General features: G+C 37.2%; 2 protein-coding genes across 2 annotated transcripts in view; one reads left to right on the plus strand and one right to left on the minus strand.

The window, feature by feature from the left end:
* Positions 1-25,839, minus strand: part of LOC311089526 (hydrocephalus-inducing protein homolog) — a gene marked incomplete at its 5' end in the record, with an annotated part of 145,440 nt that overhangs the window by 57,508 nt on the left and 62,093 nt on the right. The gene's annotated exons all lie outside the window — the stretch shown is intronic.
* The window catches only part of hydin (HYDIN axonemal central pair apparatus protein), a gene marked incomplete at its 5' end in the record, with an annotated part of 52,575 nt that overhangs the window by 10,677 nt on the left and 16,059 nt on the right, over positions 1-25,839 (plus strand). The window contains 37 exons of the mRNA XM_084125140.1: positions 2,501-2,739; positions 2,844-3,102; positions 3,638-3,781; positions 6,394-6,537; positions 6,793-7,106; positions 9,329-9,451; positions 10,494-10,656; positions 10,745-10,954; positions 11,053-11,193; positions 11,292-11,466; positions 13,883-14,016; positions 14,174-14,307; positions 14,383-14,519; positions 14,767-14,888; positions 15,277-15,468; positions 15,883-16,032; positions 16,375-16,614; positions 17,249-17,375; positions 18,212-18,289; positions 18,412-18,579; positions 18,693-19,057; positions 19,735-19,848; positions 19,987-20,144; positions 20,677-20,830; positions 21,093-21,494; positions 21,589-21,786; positions 21,913-21,992; positions 22,090-22,272; positions 22,355-22,474; positions 22,612-22,771; positions 23,119-23,291; positions 23,439-23,637; positions 23,767-23,869; positions 24,849-24,948; positions 25,075-25,243; positions 25,365-25,600; positions 25,691-25,793. Coding sequence (XP_083981266.1) covers positions 2,501-2,739; positions 2,844-3,102; positions 3,638-3,781; positions 6,394-6,537; positions 6,793-7,106; positions 9,329-9,451; positions 10,494-10,656; positions 10,745-10,954; positions 11,053-11,193; positions 11,292-11,466; positions 13,883-14,016; positions 14,174-14,307; positions 14,383-14,519; positions 14,767-14,888; positions 15,277-15,468; positions 15,883-16,032; positions 16,375-16,614; positions 17,249-17,375; positions 18,212-18,289; positions 18,412-18,579; positions 18,693-19,057; positions 19,735-19,848; positions 19,987-20,144; positions 20,677-20,830; positions 21,093-21,494; positions 21,589-21,786; positions 21,913-21,992; positions 22,090-22,272; positions 22,355-22,474; positions 22,612-22,771; positions 23,119-23,291; positions 23,439-23,637; positions 23,767-23,869; positions 24,849-24,948; positions 25,075-25,243; positions 25,365-25,600; positions 25,691-25,793 — 6,411 coding nt within the window. The remainder of the gene's footprint in view (positions 1-2,500; positions 2,740-2,843; positions 3,103-3,637; positions 3,782-6,393; positions 6,538-6,792; positions 7,107-9,328; positions 9,452-10,493; positions 10,657-10,744; positions 10,955-11,052; positions 11,194-11,291; positions 11,467-13,882; positions 14,017-14,173; positions 14,308-14,382; positions 14,520-14,766; positions 14,889-15,276; positions 15,469-15,882; positions 16,033-16,374; positions 16,615-17,248; positions 17,376-18,211; positions 18,290-18,411; positions 18,580-18,692; positions 19,058-19,734; positions 19,849-19,986; positions 20,145-20,676; positions 20,831-21,092; positions 21,495-21,588; positions 21,787-21,912; positions 21,993-22,089; positions 22,273-22,354; positions 22,475-22,611; positions 22,772-23,118; positions 23,292-23,438; positions 23,638-23,766; positions 23,870-24,848; positions 24,949-25,074; positions 25,244-25,364; positions 25,601-25,690; positions 25,794-25,839) is intronic.

A 25,839-nucleotide genomic window follows, 5' to 3' on the forward strand; every position in this document is an offset into this window, starting at 1 on the left:
TATGGCTCACAGTTGAGTGAATATGAGATATGAGTGTGGCTCCCCCTGATTGGCCTCTAACACACCGTCTGCCTCACAAACACACTTTGCCACACACAAATATATAGCTCCCACGTGACTCAGAGGTCATATCAGTTTGAGGAGTTGGTTATGAAAAAGTCAGCTACCAATTCACTCATGAGGTGTTTGCATGATTTTCTGTAATACTTGATTCTGATTGGACAATTGTGACTAAGTAAAAAAAAAAGTAATGTCTATCTAATGACTACTGAATTGCAGCCATGTATTAAGTGGGATAATGTACATTCTGATGATCTTAATGTCTTAGATTGTGCACACTCAAATGGGAAATACTTATCCTTCAATTTCCTCTCTACAGTCTGCTCACTTAGTTTTTCCCTATGAAGACTGTAAAAGGAGAGCATAATGGAAATGATGATAAATGTGCCAAAAGCTATACTCAGCCATCAGGATGAGCCACACTCTTAAGATAAATAAAACACTATTAATCAGAATCCCTTAACACACCAACACCAGTTCTCTTTACTCAGTCAGAAAATCCCAATTAAAAGTTAATGTGCAGGACATCAATCATTTGGCCGCATTATGAAAATTGATTTGAATCCTCCGCCAACAGTTATGGAAAGCAGTGGTACAAATTAAGCAGCTGGTGGGTTGCACTTTTACATGCAAAGACAAGCTTGCACTTTTTTCACATTAGTTATTTCTCGTTATGAGGAAATAAAAGGAAATAATGAAAGTAGGGAGAAAAAGTAGGACAGAGAGGAGGCGCTTAACATATGGGGTTTGAAAGAGGAAAAAACTGCTTATGCATATCCTACATCCCAATACCCCGTTGTATAAGCATATTGTCTGAGAAGGTACTACAGTACATTGGAATTAGAATTTACCTCACGACTGATGCAGTTTGTTCTATGTACTATACATATTGATGTACTACATCCACCATGTTATTACTGTCATGTGGACTACAGTTGAGTCTGCCATTCATAAATCCTCTCCTGTGGCGTCATGGGATTGATTGAATGCACACTCCTGAATCTTGGTGGAAGTAGTAGGTTATATGGGTACTTTTCACCTACTGTTTTTCGAATAGTTACTATGTATTCGAACATACTACTCTTTTGCCGTACTGTATATTTGCATAGAATTTGATTTCCGACGCAGTGGAAGTATTAGCCAGATTTCAGACTCTTGGGTCAGTTAAAGCACAAACAGTGTTCTTCTATCAGCCATTCAGTACTCATTATAAAACGGATATATAATTCCAATTCCTTTATACTATCGCCAGTCTTTTCTATTCCCTTCAGATAAAGAGAATCCTGCTGGCAGCACAAGGCATATAGACACACAAACTGTATGTTTACATGTTATCACTACATAGCTGCTCATTTAAAACCTTGTTCAATTACAAGACTGAGATATGTTGCTTAATGGTTGGCTTTTGAGTGGCAGTTACTTGTGTTGGAGCCAACCGGGAGGGAATGATCATTAATATTTCTCATTACCCACTAGAAAACGTACCCACTGTGGGATCATTTCCCCTGGACATTACATAAGACAGAAGAATCAGTCCACACACATAAGGGAGTTTACCGTTGTTTTTTGCTTGTGATTTTTTTTTTTTCATGTGACTTGGACTATACAGTATATTGTTGATGTTGATGTATGAAGTTGATATATGAAGGATGCTTTAGGTTGTCACTACTGTATATTAACCCATTTGATCCCAAAGTATTCCTAGCTAGGTGAGCATTTGTATTTTACTCATTGGATTGGCCAGTCAAATAAACACTTTAGAAAAGTTAGTGAAAGTAAGTGGTTATTCTTGGTTACAATTGTAACTGATAGAAGAGTATACTTACAATTTGCTTAGTTGCTCAGTAAGACCAAAGTTGCAAAATTATCAACACTACCGTTCAAAAATTTGGGGTAAGATTTATTTTTGGAAAGAAAGTAATTCTTTTTATTTATCAAGGAAACTTGATAAACAAGGAAAAAAATTCATGGAAAGTGGCAGTGTATACTTTTACATTGTACAAAAAAATATATAGGTGTCAGATAAATGCTGTTCTTTTGAACTGAAGAATTAAAACTTTTTAATTATATAGCCCAACTTTTCAACATTGATAATAACAAGAAATGTTTCTTGATTTTGATAGGATCATGTGACACTGAAGACTGGAGTAACGGTGCTGAAATTCAACTTTGCCATCACAGGAATAAATTACATTTTTAATATTCAAACAGAATATATGAAAATATTACTAGCCCCAAACTTTTGGATGGTAGTGTATTTTTATATTTATATATATATAGCAAGATTTAAATGGGTGAGAGCATTGTGATTAATATGTCATTTAAACATTATATGTATGGAATTATTAGAATGTTATTATCCTTTTTGGCTATCATATGTTTAAAACTACACAATGGAATTAGTGATTTTGTGCTATAATGTGTATGTGAATGTTGATAGGTGAGGAACAGGTCTCACTGGCGTGTGGATCACAGTGAAGGGGAAATTCCTCCAAAGGAAAGTCTGGAATTGAAGTTGATAGCCCATCTGAACGACACCATGCCCTTCCAGGATGAACTGTTTCTGGAAATCCCGGACAGCCAAAATTTTAACATTCCTGTGTCGGCCAAAGGAAAGGGCACCACCATAGTCACTGACCGTCCATTGGCTCCTAGCCTGGATTTGGGAACCCACTTCAGGTAAAATAACGCCAATGTCTGTCTTTGAATTCTGCCATTTACAATAGTCCGCTATTCACAAAACTTCATGTTCAGTTAAATTATTAAATCTTCTGGTCTTCTAGTTCCGGCCCATGTCGGTATGCCTTCAGAATTACTAATCGAGGACGTCGCACTCACCAACTATTATGGACCACAGAGGGTTTTCCACAGTTTCACAACAGAGACATTCTGTCACCTAACAAGTCTAGGAACAAAAAAAGCAAGAGCCTTCAAACTTCAGATCAAGGAGGCCCTGTCTTCAGCTTATCACCTGCACGTTTATTACTTCCTCCTGGCCACTCGGCTGACATGCTGCTAGAGTGCTCCTCTGACGTCCCCAAGGTACCGATATCAGAACTTTTTCTTATGTGCGTCAGCAATTAATCGTCTCTAACTGATTACTAGACTACATTCCTTGCAACAATTTCAAATATGTTGGCCAACAGCGGTTCCGACACAACCTTCTAAAGTTTGAATATTATTGTGATGAAGGTCCTAAAAGCCACACTTAATCCTCTTTTAGTGGAGACGCATGGAGCTGTGCATTGACTTCCTCTCTAGAGCATTACAGAGATGCATGCCTCCTTGAGTCCTTATTGATTTAATGGTAAATTAGAGATGAGAGAAGGTGAGAAGTGAATATAGGCCTGCCCTGCTGCGTCCCACGCTGGGCTGCTGCATTGCATAGCCATCAGTCGGTGTGCCGGCTCTCAAGCATCATAGAGAACGTGCAAGGCTTTTAGTTTTAGTGCAAGGCTGAGCTGGGTTTCTTAAAAATTAAACTTTCAATGATGATTCACATCCATTCATAAATTGAGAATACGAAAAAAGATATATGTATAAATGTGTTTTTTAAGTGTGTGTTTATGAATTGCAGGTGGTTACGGAAAAACTTGTATGCTATGCTGTTGTCGGCCGTCAGTATGTGAGAGAATGCATCATTACTACAGACGTCACATGCCAATTCGTCTCCCCAGCAGTAGACATCTCCTCCAAACAAATCAGCTTCTATGTGGAAAAGGTTCGCAAAAATCTCTCTACCATCAAGGGCTACGATAGTCAGTGTTGGGCGTAATTCATCACCAAGTTATTAATTACTGTAATTTAATTACTTTTCCCTTGAAAGGAAAGGTACTTCTGATGTGATTGTATTAAATAGTGACTATAGAACGATTCTATATGAAACAATAGTGGATTACCATCGAAATTTAACATCTAATGTTAAAAATATGTTTTTAATGTATCCTTTTCTCTTTAAATACTTCGGTCGGTTTAAGAATAATTTATGCAATTTTATATTATTTATTTGAAAGAATCAAAATAGCAGTTTTATGTCTATCCTTGTATTGTTCAAGTGGTCGTGGTTGATATGAAATTTAGAAAGTAATTAGTAATATAAGTAATGCAATACTTTTTAAGAGAAAGTAATTAGTACAGTAAACGGATTACACTGTTGAAGATGTAATTAGTTACTAGTAATTCATTACTTTTTAGAGTGACTTATCCAACACTTACAGTTTAGAATTTTTAATTTAGTTGTTATTTCTGCTTTGTTTTCAATTTAGTTATTTTTTGTAATTTTTTGAGGGGTGCCAAAGTTAATGCATTAACTGGTGTCATAAATGCATACGTCTAGTGTTATTTTGTCGCATTTTCATGTTTAATACAGGTGAGTTGTAAAGGTTTAAACTTTTATATTAAATGAGTTTGGCTCTCATTTCCTCATCCTTGCAAAACCGCAACCACATTAACCCATTTCATAATATTAAAGGTATATTTAATATTAAGAAATATTTTCATTTTTCACCCTCATGTCGTTCTAGACGTGTGTGACTTTCCTTTTTCAGGGGAACATAAAAGAAGATATTCTTATTTTATTTTTCATACAGTAGAACCTAAACCGTTTCCAAAATTCTTCACAGTATCTTCTTTTGTGTTCTGGACTGACATTAGTGTGAGTAAATGATAATAGAATGATGATTTTTGGGTGAACTATCCCTTTAATTACTCATATTGTCAATATTGTATTGTGTGTGTATGTTAAATGTCAGGTCCATTATCTGTGCTGTAACTCAGTGGCTGAACATGTACCCTTTTATCAAATGTCCTTTCACTTTTTATGAAGCACAGAAAAAAATAGTCTGCAGTGTGTGATTAGATTGAGGCAATTATCTGTTCTCTTGTAAAGGAATGAAGCCTAATTTATGAATGGTACAGAGGAGATATATTTCATCTGTTCATCTAATCAATCAATTTCAATCCATTTGTAAGTCACTTGACTGCATAAATACAAGATTGAGGCATGGACAAATGTTATGGTCTATTGAAATCGAAAATAGATTGCCACCTCAAGTATTGACAGTAAAAACCATGCAGCTGTTATGTCCAACTCATTCAAATGAGCCGTCCAAATTTACTTCTCATTCGCAAAATGATTGTAAGTGAGCTGAGATGGCAAATTAATTTGAACCCCAGCTCACAGCTCAGCACTGATGCCCTGGCATCTCTGGTCCTCTTCTGTTTTTTAAAAAAAGCTGTAGAATAAGCACAGTGAGCTCAGGAGGAACCATCATTATAATGAAAATTTCACTTTCATTATCTCTCTTTCAACACACACACATTTGCACACACAACACCACCCGCCTTGTCAGATTCCTGTTCTCTCACATTTTTGCTGCAGCTATACATATTTTCATAAACTTCTTCACACACATCTTCTGACAGCTGTTTTCAGGCACCTTGCAAGTCTGTATCTTAGAACTAAAAATGCAAATTTATTTCTGTGGCATTCTTTTTATCTGACGCTGTCCCATTCGTCTGTGTTTTGACAGCCCGTGCTGGTAGATTTACTGAATGCTCCCTTAGTAGAGCTTGGAGGAATAAAGCAATTAAAGAGAGTGAGGGAATGGGGGAGAAAGAGAGAGAGAGAGAGATGAGAGGAAAGTGGATGATGAGGGGAAACTCAGACTGCAATAAAAGAGTGAATTTTGCCTTTTAAGTACTGGCAATAACATGCAAAAATAACTGATATTTGTCCTTGCAAGTTATATTGTGTCTAATAGCATTAATAATAACAACTGGTCTCAATATCACATCCTCACCACATATTACTAAAGTTTCAGAAATATTCCGTCTCAGTCCCTGTGCAAGTTTGTACATTGTATGGTCACAGTAGATTTTGTGTATTGCCATTTTAATGTAAAGTACCGTTTAAAAGTTTGTGGTTGGTAAGATATTTGGTAAGATATAAATGTTTTTGAAAAAATCTCTTATGCACACCAAGGCTGCATTCATTTGATTATAAAATACAGTAAATACAGTAATATTGTGAAATGTTACAATTCAAAATTTATTCCTGTAAATATTCAAAGCTGAATTTTCAGCAGCCATTACTTCAGTCTTCAGCGTCACATGATTCTTCAGAAATCATTAATATGCTGATTTGGTGCTCAAGAAACATTTCTTATTATCAATGTTGAAAACAGTTGTGCAGCTTAATATAAAAAGAACAGAATTTATTTGAAGTATAAATCCTTTGTAACATTATAAATATCTTAACTGTCATATTTGATAAATGTGTCCATGCTGAGTAAATGTATTAATTCTTTAAAAAAAAAATTTACTGACTCACAGGCTCCAGATGTGTCTCTGGTTCTGCTGTATCAGAGGCTGGTTCTAAAGAGTGTGTCCTCCTTGAACCTCTCTATGGAACTGACCCTGCGTGAGCCCTTTGGATTGTGTGATTATGACGGGGATGAACTGTTTACAACCTCAAAGGTAAACAGGTTAAGTATAGTTGCTGTTTGTTTACCAGTAATGGCAAGTGTGACTGCATTGTAGTGGGAGTCATTAATTATTGCTTCCAAAAGCAAAATAAAAACCTTAAAATGCCATTTATTTTATTTTATCCTGTTGTTGCACATCTATGCATGCAAGTGTGCAGGTAAGATTTTAATGCTTTCCATTACTTGACCCGTGCATCTGAAGTTTTGGTCTTTCAGGCGGAGTCTAATAGTTCTTCTCTTTCTGTAGAGTCTGGTGCTGGCAGTCGGAGCTCAGAAAGAGCTGTGGGTGCGTTTCAACCCCATGTATCGACAGGACCGTCTCACCCGTGTGGTTGAGGACGTGCTGGAGTTCTGCTACCATGGCCACCCTCAGCAGGATCAGGTGGTGCTGAGGGGTGAGGTTCACTTCCCTAATCTCAAGTTCTCCAGCACCACATTGGACTTTGGCTGCATTCTCAACAACACAAAATCCCGTCTCAAGCTCACCATGACCAACTGCAGCCCACTCTGTGTTTCCTACCGTTGGGCCTTCCTGGTAGACCGAAAGCAATGCCATATTGGGTAGGAACAACACAAACATGAGTGTCAAATAATAAATCTAAACTTAAAACCAAAATTTAAATATCTGGCATTTTTTACTCTCCCTCATGAACCACAAGAGAGGATATTTTGAAGAATGTTTGAAGTACAGTTTATGTCCATAAAATGTGATTTGTAGTCCTTTGGCATTAACTAAAATGGTTAGGAGCACAGGGACACCTCTCCAAAGAATGAATTTGGCTGTGCTGTGCTTTAATTCCAAGCCAGTGCATTTTAATGTAGTCCACTGCAGAAACAGGGATAGACTGTATGGGCTTAAGCTGATATTTAGCAGTTCAGAGGCTGCATAAGCGAATTCTTGAGATAAATGTTCAAGGAGTATTGATTTTCTGTTGACAAAAAAACAACAACATAAAATAAATAAATAAATTGGAGGGAATTAAACGAAAAGCCCCTAAAGATTAAGCAATCGATGCTTTATTTCAGCACTCAGATGTTAAAGACAGACAGATGTCCACTGAAGCCTTCCAAGCCCTGAGAGGAAATGCAATAACTTGCTATAACTGAATAAACGGGTTGTATGACAGACTGATGCAGCTGACAGCTCACACTTTGCTGATGGGAGTGAATAGTGGAGAAGCATGTGATTAAATAATGGGTCATCAGCATTTACAGTCTCTGAGGTGTTCAAATGGAGCAACTTAGAATAGCTGTCAAACATTTGATCTCTGTGTTTTAAAACAGAGCATTCAGTGCCCTATAGTGGAACCATTGTAGAAACTGAGTTAGTCTTTAGAGTCGAACCAGTGTTTAATTTAAATTAAAATGAAAATATTTAAATAAAGTGTTAGTCGTTATAGTCATAGTTTTTGTCTTTTAATGAAGATATCATTTAAATTAAGTCATATTCTGTAATTATAGATGTAATTTTAATCCATTTTACTCTGACTAAAATACCATTCAATTTTAGTCATTGAAAATAATCTTTTATTTAAAAAAGCGCTAAACCAATTATTCAAACATTTTATATATTAAACATTTATCAACATTTAACACAATTATGTTAAAACAAATTTTTTGATGTAAAACCTGATCTCCTAAAATAACATTGAGTTTACAATTTTAAAAACAATGTTGTGAATGTTTTTTAGTAATTCATCATCAGTGTGTTGTTGTGAAGAGACTTACATTCTGACTAGCCAACTCATTCTCTCATGAGAAAACTTAACTATTTTACAAGGTGATGATTTCCTATGAATTTTTACAATGTGATTCGTATGGAAATATATGATTTTTTAGGAAAGTAATGAAGGTCCTCCCCTAAACCTAGCAATCAGTGGGGCATAAGCAGATCACTCGAAAACAAGTGAATGAGCTACAAATTCACACAAATTATCCACCAATTCTCCAAAATGTAAAACGGTTTGGATGACTTGTGCATTATCCATTATTTTGTACAGATACGGTTGTAATATTATATATTTATGTTGTATACAGTATTTATCTGATTAATCTCAAATATATAGGATGTGTTAGGTCGAATTAATTCAATTTACCAGTTATCCTTCACTGTTCAGATTCAGCTGTACAAGCAGGACAATTCTTGACATTGTTGTGTCATTGTATGATTATATTATTTGAAATAAGCCAATAATAAAAAACATAGTAGTGAATTGTTAATATCTTGCAGTTAAATTTTTTTCTCATTGTATTTTTGCTATATTTGATAGCATGTTTTAATTAACATTTAATTATCGCAACAATGTGCGTTTTTCATCTTGTCTTATAGGTCCGTCTCCTGGTTGGAAAATAGAATAGTTTACACAACGCTTCATTTTAAATCTCAGCTGTTGATAGCTTTGGGTTGAGTTTTTATAGTTTTAAATTGTTGTAGTGGCTGCCATGTCCTGCGTCGGATTAATCGATATATCCTCCGTGGGGCTGCAGTGCAAGCCAGTGAAGATTAATCACTTTCCACACTACTATTCGCTTCCCACCTCGTGCATGATCCAATAAGACTATGACCTTTCCTATCATTATCGCAGGGTTTTTAGCATGCATTGTCCAGCCTGCTAATTAAAAGCCTATCAGTAATTAAACCAAGAGCAAAGCCGCTATTATTGGACCACTTGGTTGATCCATTCGGGCTCCTGGCACATGGCGGATTTCTTGCTGATGGACAGTTTCTTGTGGTGTCTGCGGCTGATATAAGACTGATTACTTTTTTCCTTCTTTTCTGGTAGGTTTTTTAACGAGACAGGCCAGGGGACTAAAGGAGACGCTTGGGGAAAAAGAAAGGAGAGTGGGGAGGCGCAGAGGGAGCTGTTAGAGCAGAGAGAAGCTGACAGCAAGATGGACCCAAACAGGTCTGAGAACAGCTTCTGTGTGATACTAGAGGCTGACAACTCCCTGAAGCCTCTCTGATAATAAGCAGGAATTATGAGGATACATATAAAGGGGGATGTTTACCTAAATCTCATCATGTTAGCAGACCTTTGAGTATTACCTCAGCTCCTCACTGGTTCTCCAAGTTGATAATGAGAGAACGAAGCGTAGCCTCCTACAGAATCATTAGATTGCTCAAGAGCACCCATCACGTACGCACTCATATCGAGAAGGGCAGGTAAAAGTGAGGCGCTATCTGTGCGTTTGTTTAGCGTAGCGAGCGTTTCTGGCAGCACATGTCTCTTGAGAGACTTCAGCCTTTGAGAACACCTGCACCAGACTTCCCTTCACATTGGTATCTGAAACGCTCTCAGCACTGTCATTTGTTCTATGTCCTCAACCTGGTTCTAGAGATTTTGTTGAACACGCAAACATTTTAAAACAAATACCATTCAAGCACAAAAGTTGTACATTTTCAGATGGATTTTAGAAGGATTTTTTTTTTCTAGATATGACTGGTGTTTTTAATTTCCAGGGGTCCTGTGGAGCTTATTCATTATCTGTACTAAGCAATCGCCTCCTGGTTTATCAAAAAAAAATGAAGTTACATCTTTTGATTAACAGCGCCCCCTGCTGACTCCATTTATAATGACACCCACTGTCCCAGCCTGCTCAGCTTCAATACAGCCTTCCATCTGAATAGTTTTTACAAGATTTTTTGATTTGCTTTATTTCTGAAAGCAAAATATTATGACGCATTGATTCCATCAACACTTATTCTGAATGAGGCACTTAGTCTATTCCTTTCCCTTTCTTCAGAGCCTGAGATTTTCTGTGTTAACTTTTCTTCTGATAAATTACACCTGTTCAATTATTTAATGCTTTCTGTAATTAACAGCCATCTTGACTCAATTTAGTTTCCGCCTGACCCTTAAGGCGGAACAAGAACGTGAAGTTAGAGAGATGGAGATCTAATGATTGGTGAAAACCACTAATAATGTGTCATTGTTTATATTTTTGCAGGGAGACTGATGTAATCATGCCTCAATTGGAAGAGGATGAATTGCATCATGGTAGTGGACAAGAGCAGAATAGGACCTACTCAACACGGCCAGTGAGCACAGAGCTGGAAAGCAAACCCATCAATCTCACAGCCAATGGGCATCCAAGTGTGAGTGTGAAAGAGGTCCGTATAACCTTGTGTTCGTCCCTTAATGTTGATATATTCTCTAAAAGTATTATACATTTTGAAGCTGCTCTCATCCATTTCATAGGTGTTTGATATCTCCTCACTGTATGGGGAACTACAGCCTGGTGACACCAAGCTGGTGACCTTCTCATTTCTTGGTCACGCTGAGATCAGCACGCATGTGTTGGCATTGTGTGAGGTGGAAGGAGGGCCCACCTATGAGATCACACTCAAGGGTCAGGCTTCTTTTGTTTCGTATACACTGGACACAAATGACATTGACTTTGGTTTACAGGTAACTTCACACTTTCAACAAAATAGCAATATGACTAATTCAGCAGCAATCTGTATAGATGAAAGGTTTTGTTCTGTTTTTCCCCCCTATAATCATAGTTGTTTGACCATGTAGCTGAAGCAGAGCTCATTTTGAAGAACACAGGGAAAGTTGGATTTGATTTCTCTTCTCTAACTCGAGAATCAGGAGTCTTTCTTGAGCAACTGTTACCTGGTCAGCCTCTCATCATTCCCAGCAAGGTGAGATGTTCTTCATGTTTTAAAACACTGATTACTTTTCTTCCTATCAAATTTGTGGCCCAAGTGCATCATGTGTCATGGTTGTGTTTCTTCTGAAGGGTCACCTAGAGCCGTATGCAGAAATGAGGCTCAGTGTATACTACCTTCCAGGAATTCCAGAAGTCTTTCACAAGACCTTTCAGTTGCAAGTGGCCTTTTATGAGACTGAAGTCATTACTGTAAGAGGAGAGGGTATTTTCCCTCGACTGTGTCTGGACCTTCCTAGAGACCTGAGTAAGTTGCTGTCGGTCATACACTTCCTTTCAAAAGTTTGGGGTCAGTAAGATTTTTCTTTTTAAAGAAAATTAATACTTTTATTTAGGAAAGATACATTAAATTGATCACAAGTCACTATGAAGAAATTTTATAATTTTACAAAACACTTTCTATTTCAAATACATTTTTAGAATCCTAAAAAAGTATCATAGTTTCCACAAAAAGATTATCAGCACAATGTTTTCAACATTGACAACAATAAGAAATGTTTCTTGAGCACCAAATCATCATATTAGGATGATTTCTAAAGGATCATGTGACACTGAAGACTGAAGTAATGATGCTGAAAATTCAGCTTTGCCACCACAAGAAAAAATAGCATTTAAATGATATAAAAATAGATAAGTTTTACTGTGTTTTTGATCAAATAAATGCAGCATTGGTGAGCATAAGAGACTTAAAAGATAAATTAAAAAAGCATTAAAAAAAATCGTACTGACCCCAAACTTCTGGTAGTGCACTAGAGATCTGAACAAACCTTTAACCAAAACAAAGAATTCAAACAGCTCAAATTATGTGGCTTGTTGAGGACAAGTGTGCTCTCAGGAAAGGTTCACACAAAACATGTTATTGGCCAAGTCAGACACCACGTCTTCATATGATCGAATTAATCGAACCATATAAATGAATTAGCCATTCTGAGGCCAACAGAGCATCACAAAATTGTCGGACACATTGCAAATTTCTGACAGGATGTTTTAAATTCTTGAATATGGTCCAACTTTCACTCTCATCAAATACAATTGAAAGGAGGCCAGCCCTGCGTCCTGGCTCGCCTAACCTTTAATCAAACACAGTCGCACCATGCCAGCTTGCAGACTGACATAATGGTCTTGACCTTGGACTAGCTCAGCCCCTGCGCTAGAACTGTTCAAACCCTTTTTCTTGCCTGATATGCAGCCAGCCAGAAAGAATGCTATTTATCTTAGAAACAAGCAGTTTTGCTCTCAGTGGGAACTGAGGTCTTGTGGATATAGAGCAAATAGTGCAACTATTATTGAGGAAGGAATGCTGTGTTGCTCTCTGATTACCTATTGATCGGATTCTTTGTTTTACTAACACAGGCAGTTTGTACTAAAGAGAGAAGAAACTTTGTTGCTCAAGAGATATTTTTACATCATAAGGTCAATACTTCGACATTAAGTCACACTATAAGGCCTATAATAAGACATTGTTGAATTTGTAATAGCAATTCGTAAGATGATTTGATTTTGAACCAAACTATTTTAATGTTTTACTGTTGCTTTTTCTTTTTCTTTAAAGGTGCCTAAATAATAGGTGCTAATGATTGACTGTACTAAATCATAAAAATACCATGATTTGTTTGCAGAGATTTAGGAAACATGCTTGTTCAAACACTTGTTTCTCTGAAAAACAGTGCTACAGCCAGTTAATCTACCTGACCTAAAAGCCGATATTATCCATATTCTACCTGACCTAGCAGATTCTAACTGACCTAAAAAGCCTCTGTATCCATTTAAAAAGCTCTAAGACCTGAGATGCATCAAAAAGCAGATAAATCAACACATCAACTTACAGTGTAAGGCTCGTCACCTTCCATTTGTCATGATTCTGCCTTCGTGTCCCAGATCTTCTCTTGTCTTGAGGCAGGATCATGACAGACTCATGTTTTATGTGTAAGCACATGGCCATTTGTTTGGGCTGTGTGCTTGCGTTGTCTTGTCACCTTACCCCGCCCCCTTGTTATCTCATCTTGTAATCATCATATCATCGCTTACACCTTTGTTCCTGATTAGTTTGCTCCCTATTTAATCCCCTCATGTTTTCTGTCCTGTGTCGGTACATTGTCAAACACTGCGTGTTAAGCTTTGTGACAGTCCTGTGAGTACTTCGTCAGAATCCTGTTTAATGAGAATTGTGAGTTTGTTTCCTGTCATCATCAAGTCAGAATCTAGTCTTTGTTTATTATCTTGTCTAAGTCAAAGTGACCTCTCCTCAGTCCTGTTTTGCCCCCTCGTGGGTTTTGTTTTCTGTTTTGTGTTGTAATAAACCTTGAGTGTCTGCATATCGTCTGCGTTTGGGTTCTCTCCTTCAACCTCATGACAGAATTGTCACTCGTGCTCGTTCCTGTTGCGTGTCCTCAATCTGGCAAGTGCCAAGTTTGAGGAAGAGGGAGAAACAACTCTCTAAACAAAATTGGTAATAGATCAATTATGTGTGAAAGCAATTCAGCATTTGCATTACCTATCTTTTCCTGCAAACATTGTGCATCCTGTACAAACTGACAAAATTACAGACATCCAAAGTAATACATTTGTGTACACAAATATGTTCTGAAATGAAATCTCATTTGAATAGGGCTTTCGGAAGAGGCTATGAAACCTTATTAAGGTGTTTTCTGTTCACTGGCTAGATGCAGAGATATATGGTTCTTTGCTAGAGGAGGCAAAAGACTCGGTGGAGAATGAGAAATTAAGGGAAGGGGTGTTGAGCAGGCCTGTGACAGTAAAGGAGGAGATGCCACCTGAAGACGACTACATTCCCACTGTGAGTGTCTGTGATAATTGGACATTCCTCTTCCTAGCTTACCCATAAATTACTTGTGTAATCCGTTAAACTCCTGTGAGAATAGCCATCATTACAACTTTGTATGTATATATTTGTGTGTGGTACTATAAATAGTGTCCTTATACGTGTGCCGTAGTATGATGCCCTGCTGCAGATGGAGTTAGAACGACTCCTTGTGAAGGAAAATGCCATGGCTGTTCAGAAACAGCACCAAGTCACTGATCTAAGAGCAACTGGGTCCCCGAACAACTGGCTCAAGAAGCTGTGCAAGTAAGTCTATTCATGTAGAAACCTTTCGTTTTTTACAAGCGATCAGTGCGTGTGTCTGATAGACCTTCTCTTTAGGTTAATCTTGCCTGAGTACACACTGGACTTTGGGTATGTCATCAATGGCAGCATCGTGACCCACATTGTCAAAATAACCAACACTTGTCCAGTGGCTGTATCTTTCAGAGCTGACAAGAGCTCATTGGCAGGCACAGGTTGGTCCAAACCACAGAATGTTCAATAGATTTAAAATAGCCAGAGATTATTGTTCTGGACATCATCCATTTCAGCGAAACAGATGTTTGAGTAGGTGTCAATCTTTGTGATGTGTTTAGATTGTTCATGAATAAAATTTAGCTTTTTCTATGAGTGTTATTATTCCAGTATGTTAGTATCGGCAAAGCCTAAAACAGAATGGTTCATTATAGCTTTATTAATATTAATTCTTTTTCTCTCTCACAGGGTTTAGTACAGAATTGGACAGGGTGCAGAATTTGCCCTTCTGTGAGACAGAGACGTTTGAAGTGAAGTTTGATACCCGTGAGGCCAATCTGGGAAAGATCAATGCAGTTATGCCCATACAGGTTTGATGAAAGCAACATTAAATATCTGAGACAAAGAAGTACAGGATGAAGATAAAATATTGACTTTTCATGCCTTTTGAGATTGCAAACATTCACCATCATAATCATTCACTCATACAGACTTGTGCCAACACAAATGTTATGACAAAATGAATAAGAAATATTCATTTTCATTTAACAAATGGAAGCAAAATTGTGACATCTTAAAATTTGTTACTTTTTTTATTCAACTTCTCACGCATTATTATGCTGATAATATAATTAGCTACAATTTATTAGTGAATTTGATACATTTTGCATATTGTTTGTACAGTACACACCGCTATGTTTATTGTACATTATAGCCCCTTTGTTGATTTTCTGTGTCACTAAATCCTGTGTTTGACAGGTGACAAAGGGACCCCAAGTGCAGGTGTGTTTATGTGCAGAGGTCACCATGCCCTCCCTCACAGTGTCAACAGACACACTGCAGTTTGACACCATCCAGTGTGGCCAGTGCCAGGTGATCACGGTCCAGCTGTACAATGATGGGCCAGTGCCCTGTGAGTGGAGTATCAGACAGGAGGAACGGCCAAAGAAGGTACAAGCCTTTTACACTACAAGCAAAGGGCCAAAGTAATTTTTTTTCTTTTGAATAATATGCACTATTTATTCACAGAATGAATATGATCATGTATTGAAAAAGTAAATAGAGTCCGTTTTGATTTAATGTTGGGTCTGAGGTTCATTTCCATCATTATTAGCTGGTTTAGTAATGAATTATAGATATCTACTGGATATTAAAGCATGTTGGCCGTAGGGCTGAGATTCATTTGTCTTTATGGCATGTTTGCTGCTTCTAGTTTTAGATCAGGCTGCACTATGAGGTTTACTTCAGTGCTCTTACCATTTGTTGTTATAATGTTTTTTCCTCTGATAACATATCTAGTTTTTGTTGTGATTAAGTGGAAATTTATCCCAGATGTTTTGTTTTCTGTTTTGGTTTTGTGATTAGATTGACAAGCACATCCCTCTGTACCTCAGACGGCAGGCTCTGCTGAAACAGCGACCTCCTCCTGTTGTCTTTGAGTTATTGCCCTCCGATGGCACACTCTATCCTGGTGACAGAACCAACATGCAGGTCAAATTCAGCCCAGCAGAGGGGGTAAAGTCAACCACAGACACTAGATACTGTATGATTACACAATTATTAGTTTTTCATATACACTACTGGTCAAAATTTTTGTAAAGATATTGATACATTTCTTCAGCAAGTGTGCTATAAATTGATCAAAAGTTACAGTGAAGCAAAATGTTAGAAGAATAATGTTTCAAAAGATTTCAAATTGATGCTGTTCTTTAGAAATTTCTATTCAGAATCCTGAAAAAAATGTTTCACGGTTTCCACAAATATATTAAGCCGCACAACTGTTTTCAACATGGATGTTGTTGTATGTTTTTATTCATAAGCTTGATTGCTTCCTCTTTTCTTATGTGTTCCCTTCAGAGGGCGTACAGTCAGAGACTAGTGATAACAGTGGCTCAGAGCACTCAGAAGATCCTGCTGCTGGCCCAAGGACAAGGAGAAGAGCCTCAGCTGGAGTTTTCCTCCTCAGAACTAGATATGGCGTCCATCCTACCCTATAGTGGAGGAAAGGTTGCTGAAGTGATTGTCCGCAACCCTTGCCCGTTCCCTGTTGAGTTTTACTCTCTGGACTTCGACAAACAGTACCTAGAAGAGGAAGAGGTGAGCTTAATTGGTTCCAAATGGGATTTTTGCCAGGATATATATTTTTAGATGTCTTTATCTCAATATTTCTGTCAAAAATCCAGTTCAGTCATGAAACTCTAGGGTGCAGGCTGATTGGTCCTTTAAATGCAGTCTGCAAGCAATCACATTATTACCACATGGCACAAGCTGATTGGCCTCTGCTGATCCTGCAGCCAATGAGATTGCTTGTTCCGCAGCAGCAGCAATAATCAACAGCAGCAGCAGCGTAAAATATAAGACCAAATAAATTAATATTGGCATATTCAATAACATGCTAAAACTATTCAGTGAGTTGTCGTGATTTAAATATTTATATTAAAAGTAATGTGATGACATACTGTCAATATAAATATTTCAACATGAAGATTTAGAATATGAAAAAAGAATTGTATACATTTTTCCAAGAATACAATATCTGAGCTATGTTATTAATTGTTTCATTTATATATAAGATTTAGATATTTATTTCTCCCAAGGAATCTTATTTCTCAACAATGACTTTAGATTCTCACAGATGTGTTTGGTTTAATGTAGCCCTGGACACTGTCTGGACAATCCCATTATATATTTATTTTCTTTTCCCATTGTTTCTTTATGTTCTGCTCCTCAGATCTTGCGGATGATAAAAGGATATGATGCTCAAAATGTGTTACTTCTACCTCCCCGTTCTCCTGGCGAGACTCTGCCCCCAGAACTGTTGGACTACTACAAAGAGTACAGCTCACAAACCAACCAGGGTACTGCATACTGCAGCAGAGATGGTCTATATGAGGGGGTTTTAATCTTTTAAATGTCACCAACTCCCAAATCTGAAATTTAAATTTATTTAAATGTATTTATTATTTATTTAATAATTTTTTATTTATTTTTACACAATGTCTTTCTAAACCTTTCCATGGACCAAGTTTGAAAACCCCTGGTCTATATGATAATAACTATACCGTAACTGACAATGGAAAACGAGGAGCCTTACAGTATAAGTTGATCAGCTAATGTATATGCTTACAATTTTCTTTATTGCAGAGGCTTTTTTTTTTTTTTTTAATTTGCGATCTCTGAACCAGTTTGTTTGCTGGCTTCCATCTCTGTGTTTTCTGCCAACTGACTTACTATTCCTAAATACTACTATACCGAAATATTATTGGGTAAATTGGCTGTGAGCGGGATCACACAGACTAGTAGATGTAGAATAACTAGTACAGTACTAGTACAGTAAACAAACAAATATTTGAACTTAGCATGTTTCATACATCTATGCAAACATATGGTATTTTTATGCTTTACTACAATGAAAATAATTACATGGAGCACCTTTAAATGCACATTTTCGAAAATGAGTTAAAGTGCGTCTTTTTATGCTGTGTTTGTAATAAACAAAGGATATTTGCTTGTGTTTTGTCAGACTGCCTTTCTAGCCATAACTTTTTAGCTACAAATTTTGAAATGAGGTTTTGATTTATAATTGATGTAGAATTTTATACAAGACTAACACAAATCGGACGAGTGCATGATCACAGATTTTTCCTTTTGGCATAATTTCAAATTAATCCAATAGATCTCGCCTGTTTTTAAGAATCTGAGGAAGGTCTTGCAGAAGATGACAAGGAGGAGACAGCTGAACCATCTGAGGGTGAAACACTCGGTGGTAAAGGTATGGTTCAACTGTGGGCAATAGTAATTTAAATGCATTTGCATTCTTTATGAGATTGGTATTATAATACAGTACATTATTGCAGGCACAAAAATGAGAATACATGTGTCTTCTCCTCAAAGGCCTGACTAAAGACAACATCAGTGCTGAAACTGCAGTGGGGGATCTGGAATACGACCCTGTGTCCAGAGCTATCGCACGTCACATGGGCATTGATCTTTCACCAGAGGGCAAGGCTGCTCTAAATCGCTGGGGCATTGCCATCATTGTGCATGGCGCTCCTCTGTCAGGTAAGATGTCAGGGAAAATGATAATTAATTTTTTTTCAAAAAAAAATTCCAAGCACAAAATTATCGCATCTCAGCGTGTTTGCTCTGATGTAAATGTAAGCATCTGTGTGCAGGTAAAACAAGGACAGCAGTTACTCTGGCTAAGCACTATGGGGCGGCTTGTCTCAGTGTAGATGAGGTGGTGCAGGAGGCCGTGTCATCAGGGAACGGCTCTGCAGCCCTGAGGGCAAGAGAACTATGTGCCAAGTTTGCTGTGGTGTATGCTCAGAAGGAAGTGGAGGAGGCAGCGACAGATATGATGGCCCCTCCTGGTCAGGGTACTGGTGCTCTTAGTGTTGAAGCAGTTGCCAAACACACGGCAGAGGGCAGCCAGACCAGTGATCCTAAAGTCCCGCCATCTTCTGCCTCAACCCGCAACAAAACAAACATTACAGGGCATTCACAGAAGAATGACAGCTATGGTCCTGCTGCTTCAGTGGTACACACATTTTTTGGGCTTTTCACTTAGTCACATATATATCAGATGAAATTGAATAAGAAGAAAATAAGAAATAAGAAAATAATAATTAAAGCAAGAATTTTTTTTTGATAAAACATTTTATTTTGTTAAAACATTTTTCTAAAAAGATATTGCAATATATACAGTGTATATAGAAAGATATTTATAGTTAAAATTAAAAAAAAAAAAAAATCAATGAAAAATGAAAATTAAATTCTGTTCATCAAAGAATTCTGAAAAAATGTATCACCATTAAAAAAATAATACAGAATAAGTAGCACAAATGTTTTCACCATTGGTAATAATAAGAAATGTTTCTTGAGCAACAAATCATATCATAGAATGATTTTGAAAGGATCATGTGACTGAGTATTGAGCTTTGCCATCACAGAAATAAATTACAATATATACATGAAAATACATTGAAATAGAAATCAGTTATTTTAAATTGTAACAATCTTTCACAATATTACTGACTTTACTGTTTAAAAAATAAATACAAATAAAATAAATGCAGTGTTGGTGAGGATAAGAGACTTTCCCTACATAATATAGTAAGATACTGTAGTAAAACATATGCTGTAATATGTGGATCTGTTGTGTACTGGATCATGTATGAATGGATATAAATAAAAATGTGTATGTTTGTGTTACAGACAGATGGTCAGGCATCCAGGCATCTGAGTGTCAGTCAGAATGAAGAGCTGGCGCTGATTAACTGCCTCCTGCCTGATGATGTGTTGGTAGAGATCCTGTCAGAAAGACTGCAGGTGAGAGGCTTCTACGTTGTGTACATTTTATCGTATACCCTATGCCTGGTATCTGATATACGGATGATAGTTTATGTCAATCACAGCATATGTAGACGGCACATAATGATTTTTGTCTTCCTTGCTTCCATGCCATAGCTTAGCGACTGTCAACGTGGTGTTGTGATTGACGGATTGGAGACACTGTACAGCAGCTCTCTAAGTAACACACTCCAGATCATCCTGAAAGCATTCAACAACCGTCGCCATATTTATGTTATGGACCTCTTTAACAGCTACAGTGCCTTCAAGCTCAGGTGCTCTACACCCTTCTGGCACTAATTCAGCATAAGATTATTTTTGTTTTTGAAGTACACTGGAAAAATTGTTTACCTTAATCTTATATTCCAAAACGGGGGTTCCCAAACTTTTTTTGTCAGCCGAAGCCCTTTGACATAAAATATTTATTTGAGTACTGTAAGTTAATATTTCACTAATTTATTAACACTGTCGCATGTTCACGGTTCTCTGATGTCTGTTAATGGTCATATGACATGCGGTTAAACAAATAAAGTATTTAATTTGTAGTAAGTGTTTTAAGTTAGAGTCATAACACTAATATTTTATGCCTTACATTTTTCACTTTTAAATGTTAATCCATCGACAAATACATTTAATTCAGGATGTATACTGTAAACAAGTCTTTTTAGGTCAATTTTAATTACAGGTTTTACAAAAAAAGTAAATACATTCTAAATTAGTAATGATAGCAAATATTCAAAGAGTTCTTCACACTCAATTTTAATAAATAAAAAACTGCACATACGACCAAATTGTGTATTACTTTAGAGAACTGGAAAAGTTTGAGCAAGAACAAGTTGAGAGAAGACAACAGGAGCTTGAGAGTTTAAGAGCAGAGGAGATGACACCTAGTGAAGACTCTGATACCAGACCTCGAGAGGAAGACACTCCGCCACCTTCTGAGGACCTACAACAAGAGATGGTTTGTTTGAGAGTAGAATTGACAATATGCTTACCTTCAAACGACTCTTCTTGTGAAGCCTGAAGATTAAAATTTAGTAACATGAGTAGATGAAATGTATTAAGTATTTGACTTCCAATCAAGATAAAATGTATAATTTCTGTACCACAAGCAGCACCAATTGTAATTGCTGTACAAAAGATTGGCTGCTTAACATTGTCCAGTTATGTTTAAAAATCTAGTTTTAAATTTTTTGCTGTATTTTGTTGTTCTCTGTCAACAGTCCATTGAGAGTGACAGACAACTACTGGCCCGATTCCAACTGTACGAACAGAGCCAGACAGAACTCCTACACGTTCTTCAGTTCTGGGACCGAACGCAGAATCTTTTATTACAGCCCGAAGGCCAAGAGACCAGAGACATGGATTGTCCTCCTCCCTCTGCCAAAAAGAGCAAGAAGGAACGAGAGAAGGAGACAGCTGAGAAGGAAAAGCTGAAGGTGGAGCGTGCAGATATGAAGTCACCAGCTCCTCGTCAGACCCAAGTGTCAACTGATGGTGCCGAAGACTCAGAAAAGATGGTGGTGCCAGAACCCATCCCACACATATGGCTTTTTATGAAAGAGAAGGAAAAACTGAGTGCATTGGAGATCATCAGTAGCATGAAACTACCCTCCCATGAAGAGGTAGAATACTTTAATTTCTCTTTATGTTGGAATTATTTTCTTTGTGCAAAGTTTGTATCCGTAGTGTATGAACTTGAAATCGATTTTCTCACAGGTTTTGGATGGGCTAGGGTTAGGACCTGAAGGTCCACCCATCCCACCACCTATAATATTCTCCATAGTCCCATACCCTAAGATGAGATCAGTGCCCAACACAGAGCTGTCCAGCAGCTGTTTTACCTTTTTGATGCCCATGTCTTGTGACGACGTGTCAGAGAAGAAAGAAGCAGACCTGAGCTCAGAAGCTGCTCAGGTACTAAAGTCTCGAAGAAACTCTTTTACATATCTAAAGTCTTGTCATTTAAATGTAACATTAATTTGAACGAAGAAAAAGACTTGTCTGATCTAAATTAAAAACAATATACTTGACGTCTTGCAGGAAGGCATGGCAATTACTAACACACCTAAACCTGGCCAGATTATACCTTCTGAAGAACCCAACTCAGAATACAACAAAGGGTACAGGGGGTCCTTCACACATGTTAAGCACATATACAATCACAAATAAATAGAACCATTTCATTCTGAATTCTTGAAATATTTCGTTCTTTTACAGACTCACTAATTTCCGCTGGATTGTACCACCAAATGGAGCAGTTACCCTAAGGATAAGGTTTTACTCTTCTGTTCTTGGAAAATTTGATCAGACTTTCAGCTTTGAGGTGATGGGGACCAAGCGATGTTATCAGCTACACTGTAGAGGAATTTGTGCTTACCCATCTATAAGCAACGACCCCAAGTGAGTGACATTTCAGTAGGGAAATTAAGTTATCATTGAACTTAGACATGAATGAATTAGCGCCTATGTGTTTATTTAATAGGATTGTGTTTGCACACTGCAAAAAGATCCTGCGGCCTGAGAGTGGACTCCAAAAGACTTACATTATCCAGTCGAAGCTGTATGAGTTTGGACCTCTACTGTGTGGAAAGACCAGGGACAGGTGCTGGCATTTAGTGCCAAACTATCCCTTTTGCATTATTGGTTGTCTTAACAGTACTTTTCTGTTAAAGCTCTTTGATAATAAATGCTTATCTATATTAGGTCTTTATTAATATAAATGATGTTATCCTGACCCAGGTTTAAAGAAGGAAAATATCCTGAGAACATGGATAAGTTTGTAATTCACAACAATTCTACAATGAAGGCGGAGATCCATTTTTGCTTCAAACATGATACCAAGGCCACCACTTTCCTTCTTGACCCTCCAAATATGACACTGGAACCCAATGAGCGAAAAGTATGCACATTTATATTTCTTATTGCACAAATTCTGTGTTTGTTTGAGCTGTAAAACATTTTTAAATATGTAAAATATTTTAAATGAGCTGTAAATGCTCCAAATACACTTAACAGTCTCTTATGTTTATTAAAAGTGTTTTGGAGCTTTAATTTCATTGTGCGGACACATTCCTCCTTTGTTTTTGTTTTTTTTGTTGCGGTCCATCACCTGAATCCCAAATTAGGTTTTGAATGTGCACACCTTGATACTCACTACTATCTGTACAATAACATTAGCCTTCTGTTTAACACCAGGCTTTTACTCAAACTCTCCTGTCATTATTGTCATTAATATTCCCCTGGCAGGTACTAATGGTCTGGGCATACCCAAATACCCCCAAACATATAGAGGACAGTGTGGTGTTCTGTATCAAGGGGAACCCAGAGCCTGTTGTTTTCCATCTCTCCTGTGTAGGAGTCAAGCCTGAATTGGAGCTGGACCGCAAACTGCTCCAGTTTGACAAAACTCCACCATACAGGTCTACTACATTTACTTTAGCTAGGAATGTGATTATTGCTTGAAACACTTTTATTTAACTAATAATTGACTTTTTGTTAATTGTTATTAATCAGAAATACTTCAGATGACAATATCCTTTTCATTAATTTTCACACTTTTCCTACAGGAAAGAAACCCGGAGTTTGCGTTTAAGCAATAACACCCTTATGCCAGCTGCTTGGAGGCTGAGGGGTCTGGAGATGCTTGGGGATGAATTCAGCGTGTCTCAGAACCAGGGCATCATCATGCCTCATTCTGACTTCAACCTACACATGCATTTTATAGCGAAGAACCCCATTAAATTGAAGAGATCCATTTGTTTAGAGGTACTGCAGCAATGTTTACAAATGTGAAGATTTCCTGGAGATGAAGAGTCAGTGTAATTATAATTGGTATTGTACTCAGTATGCATTGGTTTGTGTTCATTTGCCTGATAAGGCATGTTTGTTTACCAGGTGACAGATGTGGAGAACATTCTTGGCATCGTTCAACATTCAGAGAGCATTCAGATTATTGCAGAGGCCTATGATATTGCGTTGGACATAACCATTCCAGAAGGTAACAGTTAGCTCATTGGTTCATCACATCATAACATTTTCCAGCAGCAAATAATATGTTAAAGGGATGGTTAACACTAAAATGATAATTCTGTCATCAGTTACTCACCCTCATGTTGTTCCAAACGTGTGATTTAAATGTGTATATGTTATATGTTAGGGGTTAAACGACTTCAGCTTGTTTTAAGTCGACATTTATGTGTTTAAAGTCGAGTCGACGTCGACTAGTCGCTAATGATGTAAATAATGAACAAATAAGCCTGAATCTTGAGCTGAGACTCGAATGCTCGTTCTAAATCAGATACAGATAAAGTAACACTTTATCTGAATGCATTAGTGAGAGAGCGATTGCATGTGAATTAATTCTACCTGGCAGTGTCTCTCTACTAATAGTGAAGCTGTGGGTTTTAGTTACTAAGAAAATATGCTAGAACTTTTCAGTTTCTAAGGTATTTTGTTGATGTATTACAGAACAGTGTTGACTACATTTCTGCCCTACTGAATGTTTCTGTGCGCGCGATCTGCACGTGATGTTTAAGCTTCTGTCTGTATGTGTCTGCGTTTCAATGCAGCAGCGCATTAGTTTAGAACGGCGATTAACTTACGTGTACAATAAGCTGTTTAAAACGTGCGTTCACCAGATCAATACTGAGGATCCAGATGGTATAATCAAATATATCTTGTGGAATGCTCTCGGATTATGCATTTATTTGTCATTATTTTTTATTTGTCAGAGCGTAAAAGTGGACTTCGCACTTTTCACTGTTCCACTTAAAGTGAACAGATTTCTTATCGTGTTGAGCCCTCTATAGGCCACGATCAGCGACTAATCAACATTAAGCTTAAAACGTCAAGGCAGAGCATTAAAGTCTATGTATGTATGTTATGTATGTATTTAAAGAAAGAAACTTCTGTCTACTTTCATTTTTAATTGAACTATTATTTTATTCATTTCATGCTTTTTTTTGTATTTGTTGTAGATTCTGATGGTTCATTAGATTTTGGAACAATCAAAGTATCAGAAGAGGTCAAGCGGTCAATTAAGTTGGAAAACAAAGGCAAATATGACATAGCCTTTAAGTAAGTTACTATATAGATATTTAATCATATGTTTCTATTTTTATAAAAATAATAACATCACATATGTCTGTAATGTCTCTTTTGTCTCTTTTTGTAAATAATTTTCTTTCCAATATCAACTTGCAGATTTACACTGGTGGCCACAGAGCCAGGAATGCCAGATCTGAACTCAATATTCTCCATCACTCCTCAGAAGGGCTCTCTACGCCCCAACAATAAACCCAGCAATGTCCAGATTATTTACCACCACAACAAGGAGATGTCCATCAGAGATAGCCCAATCCTTTGCTGTCAGGTCTTTACACCTTACACAATCTTAACACTTAATATATTCTTTACCATGCAGTATTTTTTACATTTAAGCTCTACTGTCATCAAAAACTAAACTAATATATTTTATTGAATTTTCTGAATAGGTTATTGAGCCCAATTTGGAGGGTGGCGAGACCATTAATACTTTACCAATCAAAGTGTCAGTCCAGGCACTTTTCTCCAAATATAGTATCAGTCCCACTAATTATATCAACTTGGGCCCACTTGTGTGCGGCTCACGTAAAAAACAGACTCTCACTCTGGAGAATAAAGGCAACTTTGAGATGCGTTTCTACATTAGGATGTGTAAAAACGCCCCAGTTCCTTCACAGAGGAGAGGGTATGGCTATTGTTTATAATTAAATGAAATTAAATGAAATTATGTTAAATATTAAATGTTCTGGTTCCTGTTTTTTTTTTTTTTTTTAAGCTTGGGAAGTAAGAAACCATCAAAAGACAATTATGCTGCAAAACCATCCAGTGCCAATGAATCACGAAACACTGTGCAGAATGAGTTTGGCACGATTTCACAGGTAAGAAACAATATTTCTTTTTTTTTTACAGTTTTAATGGAGTGTA

This window comes from Abramis brama (genome assembly GCF_963993115.1).
Source record: "Abramis brama genome assembly, chromosome: 9".
Taxonomy (NCBI): Eukaryota; Metazoa; Chordata; class Actinopteri; order Cypriniformes; family Leuciscidae; genus Abramis; species Abramis brama.